This window comes from Pleurodeles waltl, chromosome 4_2, assembly GCF_031143425.1.
Source record: "Pleurodeles waltl isolate 20211129_DDA chromosome 4_2, aPleWal1.hap1.20221129, whole genome shotgun sequence".
NCBI classification, from domain to species: domain Eukaryota; kingdom Metazoa; phylum Chordata; class Amphibia; order Caudata; family Salamandridae; genus Pleurodeles; species Pleurodeles waltl.
This window is the reverse complement of record NC_090443.1, coordinates 196,428,458-196,445,338: the sequence shown is the minus strand read 5'-3', so window position 1 is coordinate 196,445,338 and position 16,881 is coordinate 196,428,458. Positions and strand designations below refer to the sequence as shown.

Genomic DNA, 16,881 nt, shown 5'->3' with positions numbered 1-16,881 from the left:
CCTAATTCAATTACCACCAGTTGGTGTTCCCTTTGAAAGTGTTTGTGTAGACATGATGGGTCCACTTGAACCACCCACAGCCTTAGGAAACCAGTATATACTGGTAGTAGTGAATCATGCAATCAGGTATCCTGAAGCGATTCCCCTTATGGCTACTACAGCCCCTCCAGTAGCCAAAGATTTCATTGATATGTTTACCTGAGTAAGATTTCCTAAGGAAGTGGTTTCTGACAGAGGTGCCATCTTCCTGTCAGCTTACCCTGAAGCACATGTGGAATAAGTTTGGGGTGATTTACAAGTGCACCACACCTTACCATCCACAAACCAATAGACTTGTTGATAGGTTCAACAAGACATTGAAGGATGCCCTGAAAAGATCAAGAGGCGATAGGATGTCCTTTTGCCATGCCTGCTTTTCGCCTTCAGGGAGGTGCCTCAGACGGGAGTAGGGTTTTCCCCCTTTGAACTTCTGTGTGGCCATCCTGTTAGGGGACCACTTGCTCTTGTGAAAGAGGGTTGGGATAGACCTCTCTGTGAATCTAAGCTAGATGTGGTGAACTATGTACTAGGATTTCTTTCTAGGATGGCAGACTACATAGAGAAAGCATCCAAAAACCTTTGAAGCCAGTCAACAGCTCCAGAAGCAGTGGTATGACCAAAAAGCTGCACTGGTGGAGTTCAAGCCAGGCCAGAAGGTGTGGGTTCTGGAACCTGTGGCTCTAAGGGTATTTAAAGACAGGTGGAGTGGTCCTTACACGTTCCTTGAAAAGAAAAGTGAGGTCACCTACTTTGTAGTCCTGGGCACTAGCAGGACACCCAAGTAGGTGATCCGTATGAACTGCCTAAAGCGTTTCTGTGACAGGACTGATGTAACCATGCTGATCTTTACTGATGAGGACCAGGAAGCAGAGAGTAAACCTCTCCTTGACCACCTCTCTAGAGGTCCGAAAGATGGGTGAGTTGATGGAGTTGTCTCCTCAGACGGTACTTGCTGTCCACAGTAGGCCACGACCACTTTCAGTTCACCATGCTCCTCTTGGGCTTCACCAACCCCCTTTGTGTGTTCACCAAGGGGATGGTGGTGGTTGTGGCTCATCCGTGGAGAATTGGGGTTTCAGTCTTGCCCTATCTCGACGACTGGCTGTTGAAGGCGGGCTCACCCTAGGCTGTCATCTCACACCTCCAGACTACAGTGGACCTCCTGCATTGGCGGAGATTGACTATAAACGTGCTGAAGTCACACCCCGCTCCCTTTCAGACACTCCTTCATCTGAGCTGTTGTGGACACTTTGTAGTTTCGGCTTATCCTACCGAGTGCTGAGTCCCAGATATTCAGGCTATGATGTTTCAGCCTCTATCCTGGATTTCTGCAATTGGGTCAGAGGCAGATCCCTCTCCCTTCCCTAACTAGATCTGACAGAGGTGACAGATGCGTCACTCCTGGGTTAGGGCTACCATCTAGGAGAAGTGGAGATCAGACTCCACATCAACCCGTTGGAGCTCTGTGCAATGTGGCTAGCACTGAACACATTTCTTCCCTCTGTCAAGGGTAAGGTGGTGCAGGTGTTCATGGACAACACCACTGCCATGTGGTACTGCAACAAGCAGGGCAGGCTGGGTTCCTGGACCCTTTGTCAAGAGGCTTTGCGCCTCTGGACGTGACTGGAACAGCAGGGCATATCCCTGGTGGTTCAGCATCTGGTGGTATCTCTGAACACTAGGGCAGATAAGCTCACTCCAAAATGCTTAGCTGATCATGGTTGGCGTCTCCATCCTGATGTGTCACAAGGTTTTTCAGCAGCGGAGAGAGCGTTGGTTAGATCTGTTCACCTCTGCAGAGAACACACAATCTCAGCAGTTTTGCTCATTGGAGTTTCCAAGGCAGCAATTGCTTGGAGACGCTTTTCGTCATGAGTGAAACTCAGGCTTCCTGTAGGCCTTTCTGCCCAGACCACTTTTCCCTAGAGTTCTCAAGAAGATTATGAATGGCCAGGCCCAAGTAATCCTTGTGGCTCCGGACTGGGCACGGAGAGTGTGGTATCCCGAGCTGCTGAGCATGTCCATTGAATTTCTGATCAGTCTGCCCCTTTGGAAGGATCTTCTGTCGCAGCAGCAGGAAAGAGTTCTGCACCTGAACCTGTCCACTCTTCGCCTTCTAGCGTGCCGATTGAGCGGCGACAGTTGACAGCTTTTGACTTTCATTATGAAGTATGTAACGTAACCTTGGGAGCCAGGCGTCCCTCCACCAAAATGGTAAATGCCTGTAGTTGAAAGACATTTGTGGCATGAAGCACAAACAAGTCTGTTGACCACTTTCTGCCACTCTCTCAGAGCTTCTGTTGTTTATCCTTTACCTGGCCCAGCAGGGCCCTGCTATGGCCACTCTTAAAGGTTATTTGTCTATTTCTGTTTTTTTTTTAAGGTTGCCTGATCAACCTTCTTTGTTTTTCATAGGTTCTTCAAAGGTCTTACGCATCTCTATCCTCCATCCCCATTGATTATGACTTGATGAGAACTGAATTTGGTTTTAACGTTTCTGATGTGCGCTCATTTCAAGCCGCTCCACAATTATCCTCCAGGCTTCTCACTTTGAAAACTGCCTTCCTTGTGGTCATTACATCTCCCGGCAGGATGAGTGAGCTGCAGGCATTGTCATCTAAGCCACCCTACCTTTCCATCTATCCTGACAAAGTGGTGCTTCGCACTAGGGCCTCCTTTCTGCCAAAAGTGGTTACCCTCTTTCATGTAGGCTAGTCCATCACCTTGCCTACTTTTTATGCACCCACTCATCCTTCTAAGGAAGAGGAAAGACTCCTCTGCCTGGACCCCAAAAAAGAGTTGGCGTTCTACCTTAATTGTACAAAAGATTTATCGTTGAGTGACTAACTCTTTGTAGGTTATATGGGTTCGAAGAAGGTGCGGGCAGTGAAGAAATGGGCCATCTCCAGAAGGGTTGTACTCTGCATTAAGATCTGCTACACAATGGCCAAACGTCTACCCCTTGAGGGTTTCCACGCTCATTATTCCCAAGTAAAGCTGTGACCACTGCATTAGCATGAGTTCCAGTCCTTGATATCTGTCTAACGGCAAGGTGAGCATCTCAGAACATGTTTACCAAACACTACTGCCTGGACAGTGAGGTCTGCAGGGATGGGCATTTTGCCCGTTCGGTCTTGCAGGACTTTCTAATAGGAACTTGGTTCTCAGACCCACCTCCGGGGATGGTATCTATTCAAAGATAAGGAATCTGCAACTAGAAGTCTCTATCAGATGAACAAGTTACTAAATACCATATCTGATAGAGACAATACCTAGTTGCAGATTCCTTATCGACCCACCTATCCTCCCTGCTGTGCAAACTGATTTCTAGGGGCAGGGACTCCTCTTTCAGGGTCTTTGTTTTGACACACCAGTAGTCAGTTTCTTTATTGCTCTGAGCTTCTGGTGTGGAAAGTTGTAAAAAGAAACTGATGTCAGCGCACCTGGGTGGTGCCTATATAGGAACTGCAATGTCATATCTGGCACAGACCAGAATGATGATGGACGCGGAGCCGATCAACGCCTCCTACAGTGCACAGGGATACAGCTCACAAAAATCTTCTGGTTCCAGTCTGACACCTCAGGAGAATTCAAAGGTAAGGAATCTGCAACTAGATATTGTCACTGCCAGATAAGGCACTACCGAAGGTAAGTAACTTGTTCCTTAATGTGTTTGGGGATCAGCTACATCTTAAAATAGGTTGAAGATGTTTAAGCTCCTACTACTTCAGTGTTTTCCAACCTAGCAAAATTCTTTTAAAGCATCTCATAGTAATCTTTGGCTTTTGCTTGGGCTTCTACACTGCTCTTTCCTTTGCTGTTCTGTGATTTATTTTCCTCACTTTCTCCAGGATATAACTACAAGCTGGCTAAGCCAAACCACTCTGAAAAACAGCAAAATGGTGGAAAAGCTGCAGCTCTGTCTGCAGAGCAAAGAGAAGATGCTGCAGGACGTTCTGAGCGAGAGAAACCAGCAGGCTGTTGAGCACGAGAAGGAGATTCAAGAGCTTCTTAAAACTGTGAGCACCAGAGATCTCACAACTAAAGTAAGTACCTGTACCTTATCCCATTTCCTCCAAAGATATGGCACTCTTAAAACTGACCTTCCTGTTAATTTCAAAGCTTTCCATTGTAAATTTGCTAGTTTATTTTTAAATAATTTATTAACATTTAAAGTATCATAATACTTTGTGTGAACCCAACTGCAAAAGTAAATGCCAGGATTGAAAAGAAAGCTAGTTCATCATGTGTATTAATTTGGAGAAGGTAGTCTGAGGAAGTTGTCCTACTCCCCTGTCCCTCACCATCCCAGGGGTGGTGCCCAGATCTCCTCCAGATGGCCCCTTTATTCTTACATCTTGAATCACAGGTGGACAGGGGCCTCTGGGAGCATCTGAGTGGCTAGGTCAGACATGTAATGTCACAGCCCCCTCCTGATAGGTGGTCACCTGGCTAGGTGACCAGTTCCCTTTCCAGGGCTATTTAGGGTCGTCCTCTTGGGTGGCTCCTCAGATTCATCTTGCAAGACTCCAGTAGGACTCCTCTGCAACGTTGACTTCGACTTCTGGCCACTGGAACCCCAACTGGACTCCACAGGAACCTGCAGCTACAGCGATGATTCTGCTCTGCAACATTGTTTCTCCGGCTACTTCCAGCAACTGCAACATTTCCCTGGCTGTGCATCCTCTAAGGGTGGCAAGTCTTCAGTCTACACAAGAAGGAATCTCCCTTCGAGTGAAGGAGTCACTTCCCTGCATCCGCAGGCACCAACTGCAACAATGACCGTCTGTGTGGATCTCCTCTCGAGCTTCGTGAATCTTGCATTACGGATGGTAGTCTGGAGTGGTCCCCTTGGTCCTCCCTGCCAGCTGTCCAACTTTGGTGAAGGTAGGTCCTTGCCTTAACACGCAGGACAGTACCCCTCTTCACTGCGTCTCTTGCAGCTTCCAAGGCTTGTTGGCACCCCCTCCAAGGAATCTTCAAGCTCCCTGCTGCCCCAGCACTCTTCCTTGCGATGCACGGCCCTCTGCGTGCTTCTCCGGTGACGTGGGACCTCTCTTCAGGTGTGATGCGTGGGCCTCTCTGTGACTCCTGGGTTCCTTGCCTGTGGGTCTTCTGTGGGGGCTGCTGCTTCTTCTTTGGACTCTCTGCACTGCTGAGGGTCGCATGGGACAACCCCCCTTTGGTGGGTTGAGTCCCTCTGGACCTTGCTGGTCTTGGGCACCTCCACTTTTTCACCAACAGTGACATTTGCCTTTGGCAAGGCTTGTTTGTGGTTATTCCATTCCACAGACTGTCTGCAAACCTTCATCCATTGTGGGACGTCGACTGCATCACTTAAGAACTTTTCATCTGCTCCAGTGCCAAATACTACTACCTTGACAGTCAGGCTTGGAGAGCTAGGCACTTTGCCCATTCTGTCCTGCAGGACTTTTAAGTTTGATGCTAATTTGTCTGCAGCCCTTTGGTAATGCATTATCTGGTAGAGACTCTATTTAGCTTCCGATTCCTTACACCCACACATGCCTCTCCGCTCTGCAGACTCATTTATGAGGGTTTAGGTTTGTCCCTTTTAGGGCCCTAGTTTTTTTCGCACGGACTAAACTGTCAGTTCTTTCCATGGCGCTGCACTTCCGGCATTGAAGGGTTATGGAAAAGTACTGACATAAGTGCTCCTGGGTGGTGCCTTTATAGGTGACCATGATGTCACAGACGGCTCCTACGACACCACGCGAATCTGAACAATGCTACCCTACAGTGCTCGCAAGGGTATTGCTCAGCAAAAGTTCAGGATTCCAACCTGACGCCTGGAAATGTTAAAGGTAAGGAAACTGCAGAGTCTCTACCAGATAATGCGTTACCAAAGGTAAGCAAGCAAAGGTAAGTAAGCAACACTAGATGGCAGGATTATGCTAAGCATGTTAATCTACAGCACTACATGCTTACTGGGTAAGTAATATTTTTCTTTTTGATTAGCTGTGAAAACCAGGGTCTGTTTCAAGATATTGACATCTGTCTACAAATGTCTTTAAGGTGTGCATCCTCGTACTCTAGGCAAATAAAACTAAAAACTATCTGGATTCCAGGTTTTACTATCCTCTACACAAAATCTCTTCTAGGTCTGATTTTATATACTAGTTCCTATCTATGGAAAAAAATCCCTTTACGTATTTGGTGAATGGGGCAATCTTTTCTTTTGAATGTAAATTTGTATGATTGTATGCAGACACAATCTTTGCTGCTTCGGCACCTCCATACAGTTAATTTTATTAAGTGAACAGCATAAAAAATACAAAGAACATAGCTTGTAAGATCCTGCATTATGAAAGCATGGTGTTATTTTTGTGGGCAATTCCAAACCCTGATTTCATTCTTTAAAAGTCCACATGTTTCTAACATTTAGTGCAATTGCTTTAACCCAAAGATGCTGCCAGTACCATGGCAGGTTAGAGATTATGGATAGTCTGTCACGTCATCTTTTAATACATTTTTTTCCTGCTTCAATTTAGGGTTGTCTCTTATAAATGTAGTATTTATTACTGATGCTTTATTGGAAATTAACTGAAATCCTTCACCTTAATAAATGTACAGAAACCTTAAAAAAAATGAAGGTTATGATACCTGTGAATCTAGTGACATGTCTGCCTCTGAGACCAACAGCACATGAGGATCAACAAGCTCACCTTAGTGTAGTTTACCAACTATAACAGTCATAGAACTATTGGCTAGATGTACTAAGAACTGGTTGCAAAATTCTGCTTGCAATGTGCAATCAGTATTTTTGCGACCAGTGTAGTAGTTTCTGGACCAGCTTGTGTACTAATAGGTCATTTTGCATATTACAGATTCATGGTGGGTCGCAATTCAACCTACCTCATGAATATTAATGAAGTAGGTCACAAATTGCGACCCACTAGGAATCACAGCCATCACACGGATGGTTGCGTGATGAGACCAGTAGACCTCCATGTCTGTGATTGCTTTTAAATAAGGCATTTTTTTCAAATTAACCCTTTTTCCTCAAAGGAATACAGGATGTGTTCCATAAAAATAGTTTTTGTCAGCAATCACAAAGGAGGGAGGTGTCCCTTGGGGACTTATTCCTGTTTGTGAATGGCTTATCACCCCATTGAGGAGGTGGTAAAAGATTAAAGTCTTGCCACTGGACTTCTCATTTCAATTCGGTCTTTGGAAGGGACCCCCTGAACTTGATCCTTCCAAATACTGAATAGGTATTGGGTCACAAACCTAATTGCCATTTGGTAACTTGTTACTGAATCACAATTTGTGGTTTGTGCACAAGTGAATGCATTTCTGCGAGGACAAACAGGAAGATTCTGCAAATCAGGAAGTTTCTGTGGCAAGAATGCTATGTGTACCTGGCCATATCTACTTAAACTGGAGCCCAAGCTTTTTGACTGTCTACAATCTGTGCTAAGATACAAGGTGCAGTTTGCATTGATAAATCTTGCCTGCATTTTATAGATAAGAATTGTGACTACTCTACAAAATAGGATGAGGTTCTTTTGTAATGAGGTGAAGTAATGCATATTTAGGCTTTCCAGTTTTAGATTTCTATTTGTTGTGACTTCTGATGGGATGTTTTACAGTGTTAAAAACATAAACCAATTAGTGACTTTCAGTGTTGATTTTTTTTCTGTGTGAAAAATCACGGGGCTCTTTTTTCCAATGCTTATAAAGAATTTTGGTTGTACTTCCTTCCTTACCTCGTTCGTTCCTGGTGCCATTTTTTTCTTTGCTTCTATCAGGCGCCCAACTCCTATCTTATTACACCTTCCCTGAATTTGCCCTTTCAAGTACCATTTCAATATTTCTCTCTTCTACATGCCTGCCTCATTTATCTGATAGAGACTTCTAGTTGCAGGTTCTTTACCTTAGAAATTCCCCCAGGCGTCAGACTGGATCTGGAGATTTTTCTTCGAGGAGTATCCATGCGTGCAGTCAGGTGGCGTTGGTCGACTCCGTGTGCATCGTGGTCGCCGTGATGACATCACGGTTGTATATAGGCACCACCCCAGTGCGCTGACATCAGTTCTTTACTTTCCATGCCAGTCTACGCACAGATCTGGAGAAGAGCTACCCCCTAGTCATTTTTGAACTAACTGTGACATTTTTGTCGATTTGTTTTTGACGAGTTTTGGATGTGTCGAGGAATGTCCCGAAAGACCAGATTCAAGCCCTGCGACTCCTGTCACCGAATGATGTCGGTGACAGATCCGCACCTCGTCTGCCTCTGGTGTCTGGAGCGTGACCACGACCCAAAGTCGTGTTCCGAGTGTCGGGCCATGAACCCAAAAGCTTTGAGGGAGCAGTCCCTGAAGCTCATGGTGGCCCGACTCCGCGTTGCTGCCAGTCTCGTTCGAGAGGCAGGTCAGGAGACCGGTCGTAGAGTCATCACTACTCTTCCTTGTCCAAGTCATCTGGATGGTCGGGTCACAAGAAGAAGACGAAGAAGACCAAACGTTCTTTGCCTTCGCCTCGTCTCTCAGACGACGCGAAGCAGGAAAAGCATTGACCCTCTAGGCCTCCGTCTTCGGAGCCTCTGTCTGGGTCGGCTTAGCGCCTCCAGGACTTTCCAGGAGCCAGTACCACCTCTGCCCAACTTAAAGAGTTTTATGAAGCCATGCGCCTCATCTTTGGGGAGACTGACCAACCCTCTTCGCCTTCGGGCCCAGGGATGTCGTTGAGGGCCTCTTCGGGTTCCAAGTCATCGGCTTCGGCCCACCTATAGAGGAGACCTCCGGATCCGTTCTTAGACCCGTCCCAGCGTGGTCATGCCAACGCGACCTGCACCGGGACAGACGTTGATGCTCCCGACGTCAGTTGGACCCACAATCGACGTTAATCATATACCGATCCCCAACGACCTGAAGCTGGAACGGCATTGGTCGACGCCAATTCCGGTTTCCATGGGCTCTCCAGGGTCCAGGGAGGATCCTAACCCCTATTGCTATGGATATGGGGATAGTGTAGAGGGGTCGCTGGTACCTTTAGAATACCAGCTTGACCCTGTTATGGACTGGGTTAAGATTTTGGGCGACGCCAGAAGGTTAGGCACCTCCCCTGATGTTGGCATGCTTTCTCCCCTACCATGGCTGTGGAAGAGGGCGGGTCATACTCTATGGTGTGAGAAGGGCTACTGAGGTTTTGAACCTCGAGCTTCCTTCTGTGGAGGTCAGGACTAACCTGACTGAGATGCGTCAGCCTGGGGCCTCCAATTCGAAACCCCTCCTTTCCTTCACTGAAGCCTTTATGGAAGTCCTTCTGGGTACCTGGTCCAAACCCAGCACAGGGCTTCCTGTGAATAGGACGGTTGCCCTCCACCATTTGCCTGCACCAACTGACCCAAAATTTCTGACCCAACACGCTATGCCTGAGAGCCTTGTCATCCAGGCTGTCATCCTGTGGCTCATTCCCTACCGCTCCCCCTGACAGGAAATCAAAAAGACTAGATAACTTTGGAAAGAAAATGTTTTCTTCTGCCAGTCTAGCGCTGCGATCCATGAACACTGCATGCCTTTTGGGCCAATACTCCCATACTCTCTGGGATGTGGTCGCAAAGTGCTGCATCGAATCCCGGAGGAGGCCCGGACCGTTCTCTCCCAAGCTGTTAGACAGGAGAGATGGAGCAAAGTTCATGATACGTTGTGGATTGTATACGACCGACTCACTGGGCAGATTGGTTGCATCAACAGTGGCATTGAGGCGCCACTCCTGGTTAAGGACGTCTGGCTTTTCAGGGGATGTCCAGCAATCGTTGATGAATGTGCCCTTTGATGGCACCCTTCTCTTCAGAGAAAAAGCAAACTCAGCGCTCGAGCGCTTTAAGAATTCCCAGACTATGGCTTGGTCCTTTGGCCTCGGAGCTGCTCTTCGCCCCCCACAGTCTGCTTTTTGCTCCTTTCTTGACTATGGAATGGCACCCAACCATGTTCCTTTCCACCCAGCCACTGACTCGCACATGCTGGACAACATCTGTGCAGACGCGGGATCTTACTAGCTCGTGGATCAGGGAGCCAGCGGTCCACCTCCTCCACCCCCGCCTCTGCCTCCCAGCCTTACTAGTCCGTCAGAACATCCGGAACCAGTTGGCCGCTGGATCCGCCATCACCTGCCCCACTGGGAATCCATTACCACCGAGAGGTGGGTGTTACAATTTGTCCTAAGGGGCTACTCCCTCCCCTTCGAGACTTCTACTCCGGCCATGCCACCATCATACGATCATCTATCGGAGGATCATTTGACACTTCTCCGCAAGGAGGTCACGGCTCTCTTGGCCAGCGGAGCCATAGAGAGGGCCCCTGCGCCTGAAGTAGGTTGTGGTTGTTATTCCCGCTACTTTCTGGTGTCCAGAAAGGACAAGAGCCTGCGCCCTATCCTAGATCTCCAGCCCCTCAAAAACTTCCTCAACAAGGAGAAGTTCAAAATGCTAACCCTAGCTCAGGTCCTTTCTGCCCTGGACCTTGGAGATTGGATGGTAGCATTGGACTTGCAGGACCCATATTTTCACATTCCCGTCCTGCCAGCCCACGGGCCTTATTTGTGATTCGAGGTAGGTCACAAACACTTTCAGTTCATCGTGCTCCCCTTTGGCTTTACCAGCACCCCTCGGTTGTTCACAAAAGTGATGGTAGTGGTTGCAGCTCATGTGCGAAAGTTAGGGGTTTCAGTCTTCCTCTACCTTGATGACTGGCTGTTTAAGGCGGACACGCCCCAGAAAGTCGTCTCCCGCCTCCAGACTATGGCAAACCTCCTGCATTCGCTGGGGTTCACTATAAACGTGCCAAAGTCACCCCTGACTCCCTCTCAGATGCTCCTTTTCATCTGAGCTGTTCTGGACACAGTGCAGTTTTGGGCTTATCCTCCTGAAAAGCGAGTCCAGGATATTCTGGCTATGATACCGATGTTTCAGCTTCTATCCCGGATTTTGGTGAGAATGACTCTGAGGTTGCTGGGTCTCATGGCCTTCTGCTGGTCCAACATGCCAGATGGCATATGCAGGCTCTGCAGTGGGACCTGAAGTTCCAGTGGGGCAGAATCAGGGGAATCTCTCTGAAATGGTCTAGATCTCGGAGGGAACTGCGAAAGACTTGCAGTGGTGGTTGTCAAATCAAAATTAGGTCGACTGCCGATCCCTCTCCCTTACCCATCCAGATCTCACAGTAGTGGCAGATGCGTCACTCCTGGGATGGGGCGGTCACATGGGAGAGGCAAAGATCAGAGGCCTCTGGTCTCTGGCGTAGTACAGGCTCCACTTCAACCTTTTGGAGCTCCGGGCGGTCCAACTTGCATTGAAAGCATTTCTTCCCTCTCTCAAAGGGAAAGTGGTGCAGCTGTTCACTGACAAAATCACCGCCGTGTGGTACTGCAACAAGCAGGGTGGAGTGGGGTTGTAGACCCTTTGTCTAGAGGTTCTTTGCTTCTGGGCACGGCTGGAATGCCAGGGCATTTCACTGGTGGTTCAACATCTATTGGGCTTTCTGAACGTCAGAGCAGACAAACTCAGCTGTCAATGCATAGTCGATCACGAATGGCGTATCCATCTGGAAGTGGCACAAGGTCTCTTTCAGCAGTGGGGCGAGCCTTGGTTAGATCTGTTCGCCTCCGCAAAGAAAGTGCATTGTCAGCTTTTTTGCATGTTTGAATTTCCAAGGCAGCACTCGTTCGGCAATGCTTTTCGTCACTAGTGGAGCTCAGACCTCCTGTATGCCTTTCCGCCAATACCACGTCTGCCTAGAGTCCTGAAGAAGATCAGGCACGACCAGGCCCAAGTAATCCTAGTGGCTCTAGACTGGGCCTGAAGAGTCTGGTATCTCGAGCTACTGAGCATGGCCATCAATTCTCCGATCAGACTGCCCCTTCAGTTAAATCTTCTGTTGCAACAGCAGGGGACGATCATTCACCCGAACCTATCCATTCTCCACATCCTTGCGTGGAGATTGAGCAGCGGCAGTTGACGACTTTCGACCTTTCGGCCGAAGTCTGTGATGTTAGCCAGGCGTCCCTCCACCAAAACGGTATACGCCTGTTGTTGAAACTAATTTGTGGCATGTTATAGCAACATGTGTGTTGATCCCCTCTCTTCACCTCTCTCAGAGGTTCTCCTCTTTATTCTCTCTCCTGCCCAGCAGGGTTCTGCTCTGGGCGCCCTCAAGGGCTATTTGTCTGCCATCTGTGCCTTTTTCAGGGCTACCAGACCATCCTTCTCTGTTCAAATTTCCTATTGTTGGGCGGTTTCTCAAGGGGCTCACACATATGTTTCCTCCCATCCAGTTCATTATTGCCCCAGTGGGATTTGAACTTGGTCCTCACATACCTCATGCATGTTCCTTTCAAGCTGCTCCACAACTGTCATCTCTGGCTCTTGAGCCCTAAAAGTGCTTTCTTGATTGCCATCACCTCTGCTCACAGAGTGAGTGAGCTCCAGGCTCTCTCTTCGAAGCATTCCCAGCAGTACATCCTTACAAGGTGGTGCTTCGTACTATAGTTTCTTTCCCAAATTGGTGACACCTTTTCATGTAGGCCAGTCAATCACCTTGCCTACTTTTCACGCACCCCCACATCCCTCTCGTGAGGAGGAGAGACTCCACCGCCTGGATCCAAAAAGAGCGTTGGCATTCTACCTAAAGTGTAACAAAGATTTCCGGGTGGACGATCAACTCTTTGTGGGTTATATGAGTGCGAAGAAAGGAAGGGCGGTGCAGACGAGAACCATCTCTCGATGGGTAGTCCTCTGCATTAAAATGTTTTATGCTTTGGCAAAAAAACAACCCCCTGAGGGTTTGCACACTCATTCTACCAGAGCAACTGCTGCTACTACAAGGTTAGCACATGGAGTTCCAGTCCTGGATATCTGTCAAGTGGCAACATGGGCATCTTTGCATATGTTCACCAAGCATTACTGCCTGGACAGTCAGGTCTGCAGAGAAGGCTACTTTGGCAGTTCGGTTCTGCAGAACTTCTTGGTGTGATCTTAGTTCGCAGTCCACCACTGGAATGGTATTGTTTAGGTATCTATTCTAAGGTAAGAAATCTGCAACTAGAAGTCTCTATCAGATGTACAAGTTATTTTCCTTCAGTAACAATATGTCTGGGAGAGACATATTCTAGTTGCAGATTCCTTACCGACATGCCCATCCTTCCCGCACTGCGAACTGATTTCTAGGGACAGGAACTTCCCTTTAAGGGTCCTAGTTTTGGCACATCATTCTCAATGTTCTTCATGGCCCTGCGCTAACTGACGTGGAAAGTTGTGAAAAGAAACAGATGTCAGGGTGTCGGAGTGATGCCTATATACGACTTTGATGGCATCACGGTGACCACGCCGCCGCCACCTCATGGCGTGCAGGGGAATTGCGGGAAGAAAAATCTCTGGATCCAGTCTGACGCCTGGGGGACATTCTAAGGTAAGGAATCTGCAACTGGAATATATCTCTACCAGATATATTGTTACCGAAGGTAAGTAACTTGTACTTTAGCACTCAAATGCCTGTTTCCATTAATCTTTTTCCACTCTTTCTTAAGGATGTGCATGGAAGGAAATATCTTTGTACCTCATTACAATTTGATTTCAGCAGATAAAAGGATAATTAATAGTGGACATTTAACACACCTTCCTACTACTCCATTCTTCAAGCAAATGGCAAAGATTGACTGAATTAAAATGTTATCATTGGAACATGAGCTACATATTGTGGGGTGCTTTGTGTTTTTCTTTAGATACCACTAAGGACTAAGCTAATAAATGTATTATTACTGTATGATTTGGATTGCTACCTTCTCTATCTGGTCATAGAGCAGAAGAATTAATATGCCTTCAGTGACACCAGTCCTAGCTATTGTGTGAAGTAGCTGATGAGGATGTAAAAAAACAAAAACCTCATGGCCTGCAGCATGATTTGAATTTGAATTTTCTCCCTGTAAATTTCACTCTGTGATTTAAGTTAATTTTAAATTGTTGGGCTGTTCCCATGGTATTTTGTGTTCCTTTGAAAACCAGCACAAGTAACATTAAGCATGTGGGCCTTTAATTTATTAGAATAATGTCCTGCCAGACAAGTGTGCGAACTTCATTGTTATGTGAAATGTTCACTGTTTTAGTGCATTTTGTGTCTGTGGATAGCAAATGATCATAGCTCAGTATGTTTCCTTTAAGTTCGGTCACAGTGATTTGTACGAGGGATATTACCAGGAGTACAGCCTTGTTTCAGCATCAGAAGTTTAACGTTTCATTGTGAATTTGGGGCAGTAGGGATTGAAGATTGTAGGAAAGTGCCACTGTTGGCATGGTTACCCCCCCCCACTTTTTGTCTAGTGTTGATGCCAACTTTGATTGAAATTTTGCTGGGACCCTGCTAACCAGGCCCCAGCACCAGTGTTCTTTCCCTAAAACTGTACCTTTGTTTCCACTATTGGCACAGCCCTTGCACACAGTTAAGTCCCTTGTAAAAGGTGCCCATGGTACCAAGGGCCCTGTGGCCACGGAAGGCGTCTAAGGGCTGCAGCATGTGTTATGCCACCCTAGGGGACCCCTCACTCAGCACATGCACACTGCCTTGCTGCTTGTGTGTACTGGTGGGGAGAAAAAGACAAAGTCGACTTGGCACCCCTCTCAGGGTGCCATGCCCACAAACCACTGCCTGTGGCATAGGTAAGTCACCCCTCAAGCAGACCTTTCAGCCCTACGGCAGGGTGCACTATACCACAGGTGAGGGCATAGCTGCATGAGCAATATCCCCCTACAGTGTCTAAGTCTGTTCTCAGTCATTGTAAGTGCAGCGTAGCCGTACTGAGTATATAGTCTGGGAGTTTGTCATTACGAACTGCACAGCTCCATAATGGCCTCACTGAATACTGGGAAGTTTGATATCAAACTTCTCAGCACAATAAACCCACACTGATGTCAGTGTGGGATTTATTGAAAAATGCACACAGAGGGCATCTAAGAGATGCTCCCTGTATGTTAGGCAAACTGCTAGTGTAGGACTGACCACACTGTGCCAGCCTGCCACTTTCAGACAAGTTTCTGCCCACATGGGGGTGAGTGCCTTTGTGCACTCTGTGGCCAGAAACCAAGCCTGTCCTGGGTGGAGGTGCTTCACACCTCCCCTCTACAGGAACTGTAACACCTGGCAGTGAGCCTCAAAGGCTCAAGTCTCAGGTTACAGTGCCCCAGCGCACTCCAGCGAGTGGAGATGGCCGCCCCCCAGACCAAGCCCCACTTTTGCCAGCAAGTCTGGCGGGAAAATCGGAGAAAACAGGGAGAAGTGACCACCTCAGCCAGGACCACACCTGAGGTGTCCAGAGCTGAGGTGACCCCTTCCCTGCAGAATCCTACTTCTTGGTTTGGAGGACAGGGACCAATAGGGATAGGAATGTGCCCCCCTCCCCAAAGGGAGTGGGCACAAGGAGGGCGTAGCCACCCTCAGGCACAGTAGCCATTGGCTACTGCCCTCCGACCCCTAAAATGCCCCTAAATCTAGGAATTAAGAGCCTCCCTGAACCCAGCTCACCAGATTCCTGGTGAACTAAGAAGAAGAAGAAGGACTGCTAAGCTGAAACCCCCAGCAGAGAAGAAGGAAGACGGCAACTGCTTTGGCCCCAGCCCTACCAGCCTGTCTCCTGTTTCAAAGAACCTGCAAAAGACCAGCAACGGGACCAGCGACCTCTGCCCAACTCGAGAGGACTGCCCTGCGCCCAGCTGTGAAACTTCTGATCACTACACTTCAAAGTGATCTGTCGCCCTCTGAGGTGAACTATGCTCCCAAATTGGAAATGGAAGCAGGCCCTGAAGGATTTAGGGACCATACAGATGGCCACAATTGCTTATTCATTATTAATTGCTTACCTTGGCCCAAGTGAAACGTAGCGGGAGCATCCATCACAATAAAGTGCATGGAGGTAAGTGCTAAGATGTAATGTATTGACAGCAGATGGCACTAAAGCCTTTTCAGTTCTTATTGAAAAAAAATTATTCTCCTTAGTGGTGTTTTATCAGTTCTAATCGGTTGTAACTGAAAGCCGGAAAAACTATGGTGGTCATTCCAACCCTAGCGGTCAATGACCGCCGGGTTGGAGGACCGCGGGAGCACCGCCGACAAGCCGGCGGTGCTCCCAAGGGCATTCTGACCGCGGCGGTAAAGCCGCGGTCGGACCGGCAACACTGGCGGTCTCCCGCCAGTGTACCGCCGCCCTTTTGAATCCTCCAAGGCGGCGCAGCTAGCTGCGCCGCCGAGGGGATTCCGACCCCCCCTACCGCCATCCAGTTCCCGGCGGTCCGCCCGCCGGGAACCGGATGGCGGTAGGGGGGGTCGCGGGGCCCCTGGGGGCCCCTGCAGTGCCCATGCCACTGGCATGGGCACTGCAGGGGCCCCCGTAAGAGGGCCCCTACAAGTATTTCACTGTCTGCTTGGCAGACAGTGAAATACGCGACGGGTGCAACAGCACCCGTCGCACCTTCCCACTCCGCCGGCTCGATTACGAGCCGGCATCCTCGTGGGGAGGGAGTTTTTCCCTGGGCTGGCGGGCGGTCTTTTGGCGACCGCCCGCCAGCCCAGGGGAAAAGTCAAAATACCCGCCGCGGTCTTGCGACCGCGGTACGGTATTTTGACGGCGGGACTTTGGCGGGTGGCCTCCGCCGCCCGCCAAGGTCTGAATGAGGGCCCATGTGTATTAAGGGTGCACAATAGTGTTTTGCAATCATAAGCCCTCCTCTTGTTAATGCATGCTCAAAACACATGGCAACTGGAAACAGTTTATGGCATCTTAATTGAAACAGCACCCCTCAGATTTGGCAACACAAAGTCTCAACAGTTTACATTG

The 16,881-nt window shown here is 48.4% G+C and overlaps 1 protein-coding gene across 1 annotated transcript in view; it reads left to right on the top strand.

Annotated features, from left to right (window-relative positions):
- Positions 1–16,881, top strand: part of LOC138292459 (myomegalin-like) — a 1,643,599-nt gene that overhangs the window by 227,383 nt on the left and 1,399,335 nt on the right. The window contains exon 7 of the mRNA XM_069231077.1: positions 3,891–4,085. Within this exon, the coding sequence (XP_069087178.1) occupies positions 3,891–4,085 (195 nt within the window). The remainder of the gene's footprint in view (positions 1–3,890; positions 4,086–16,881) is intronic.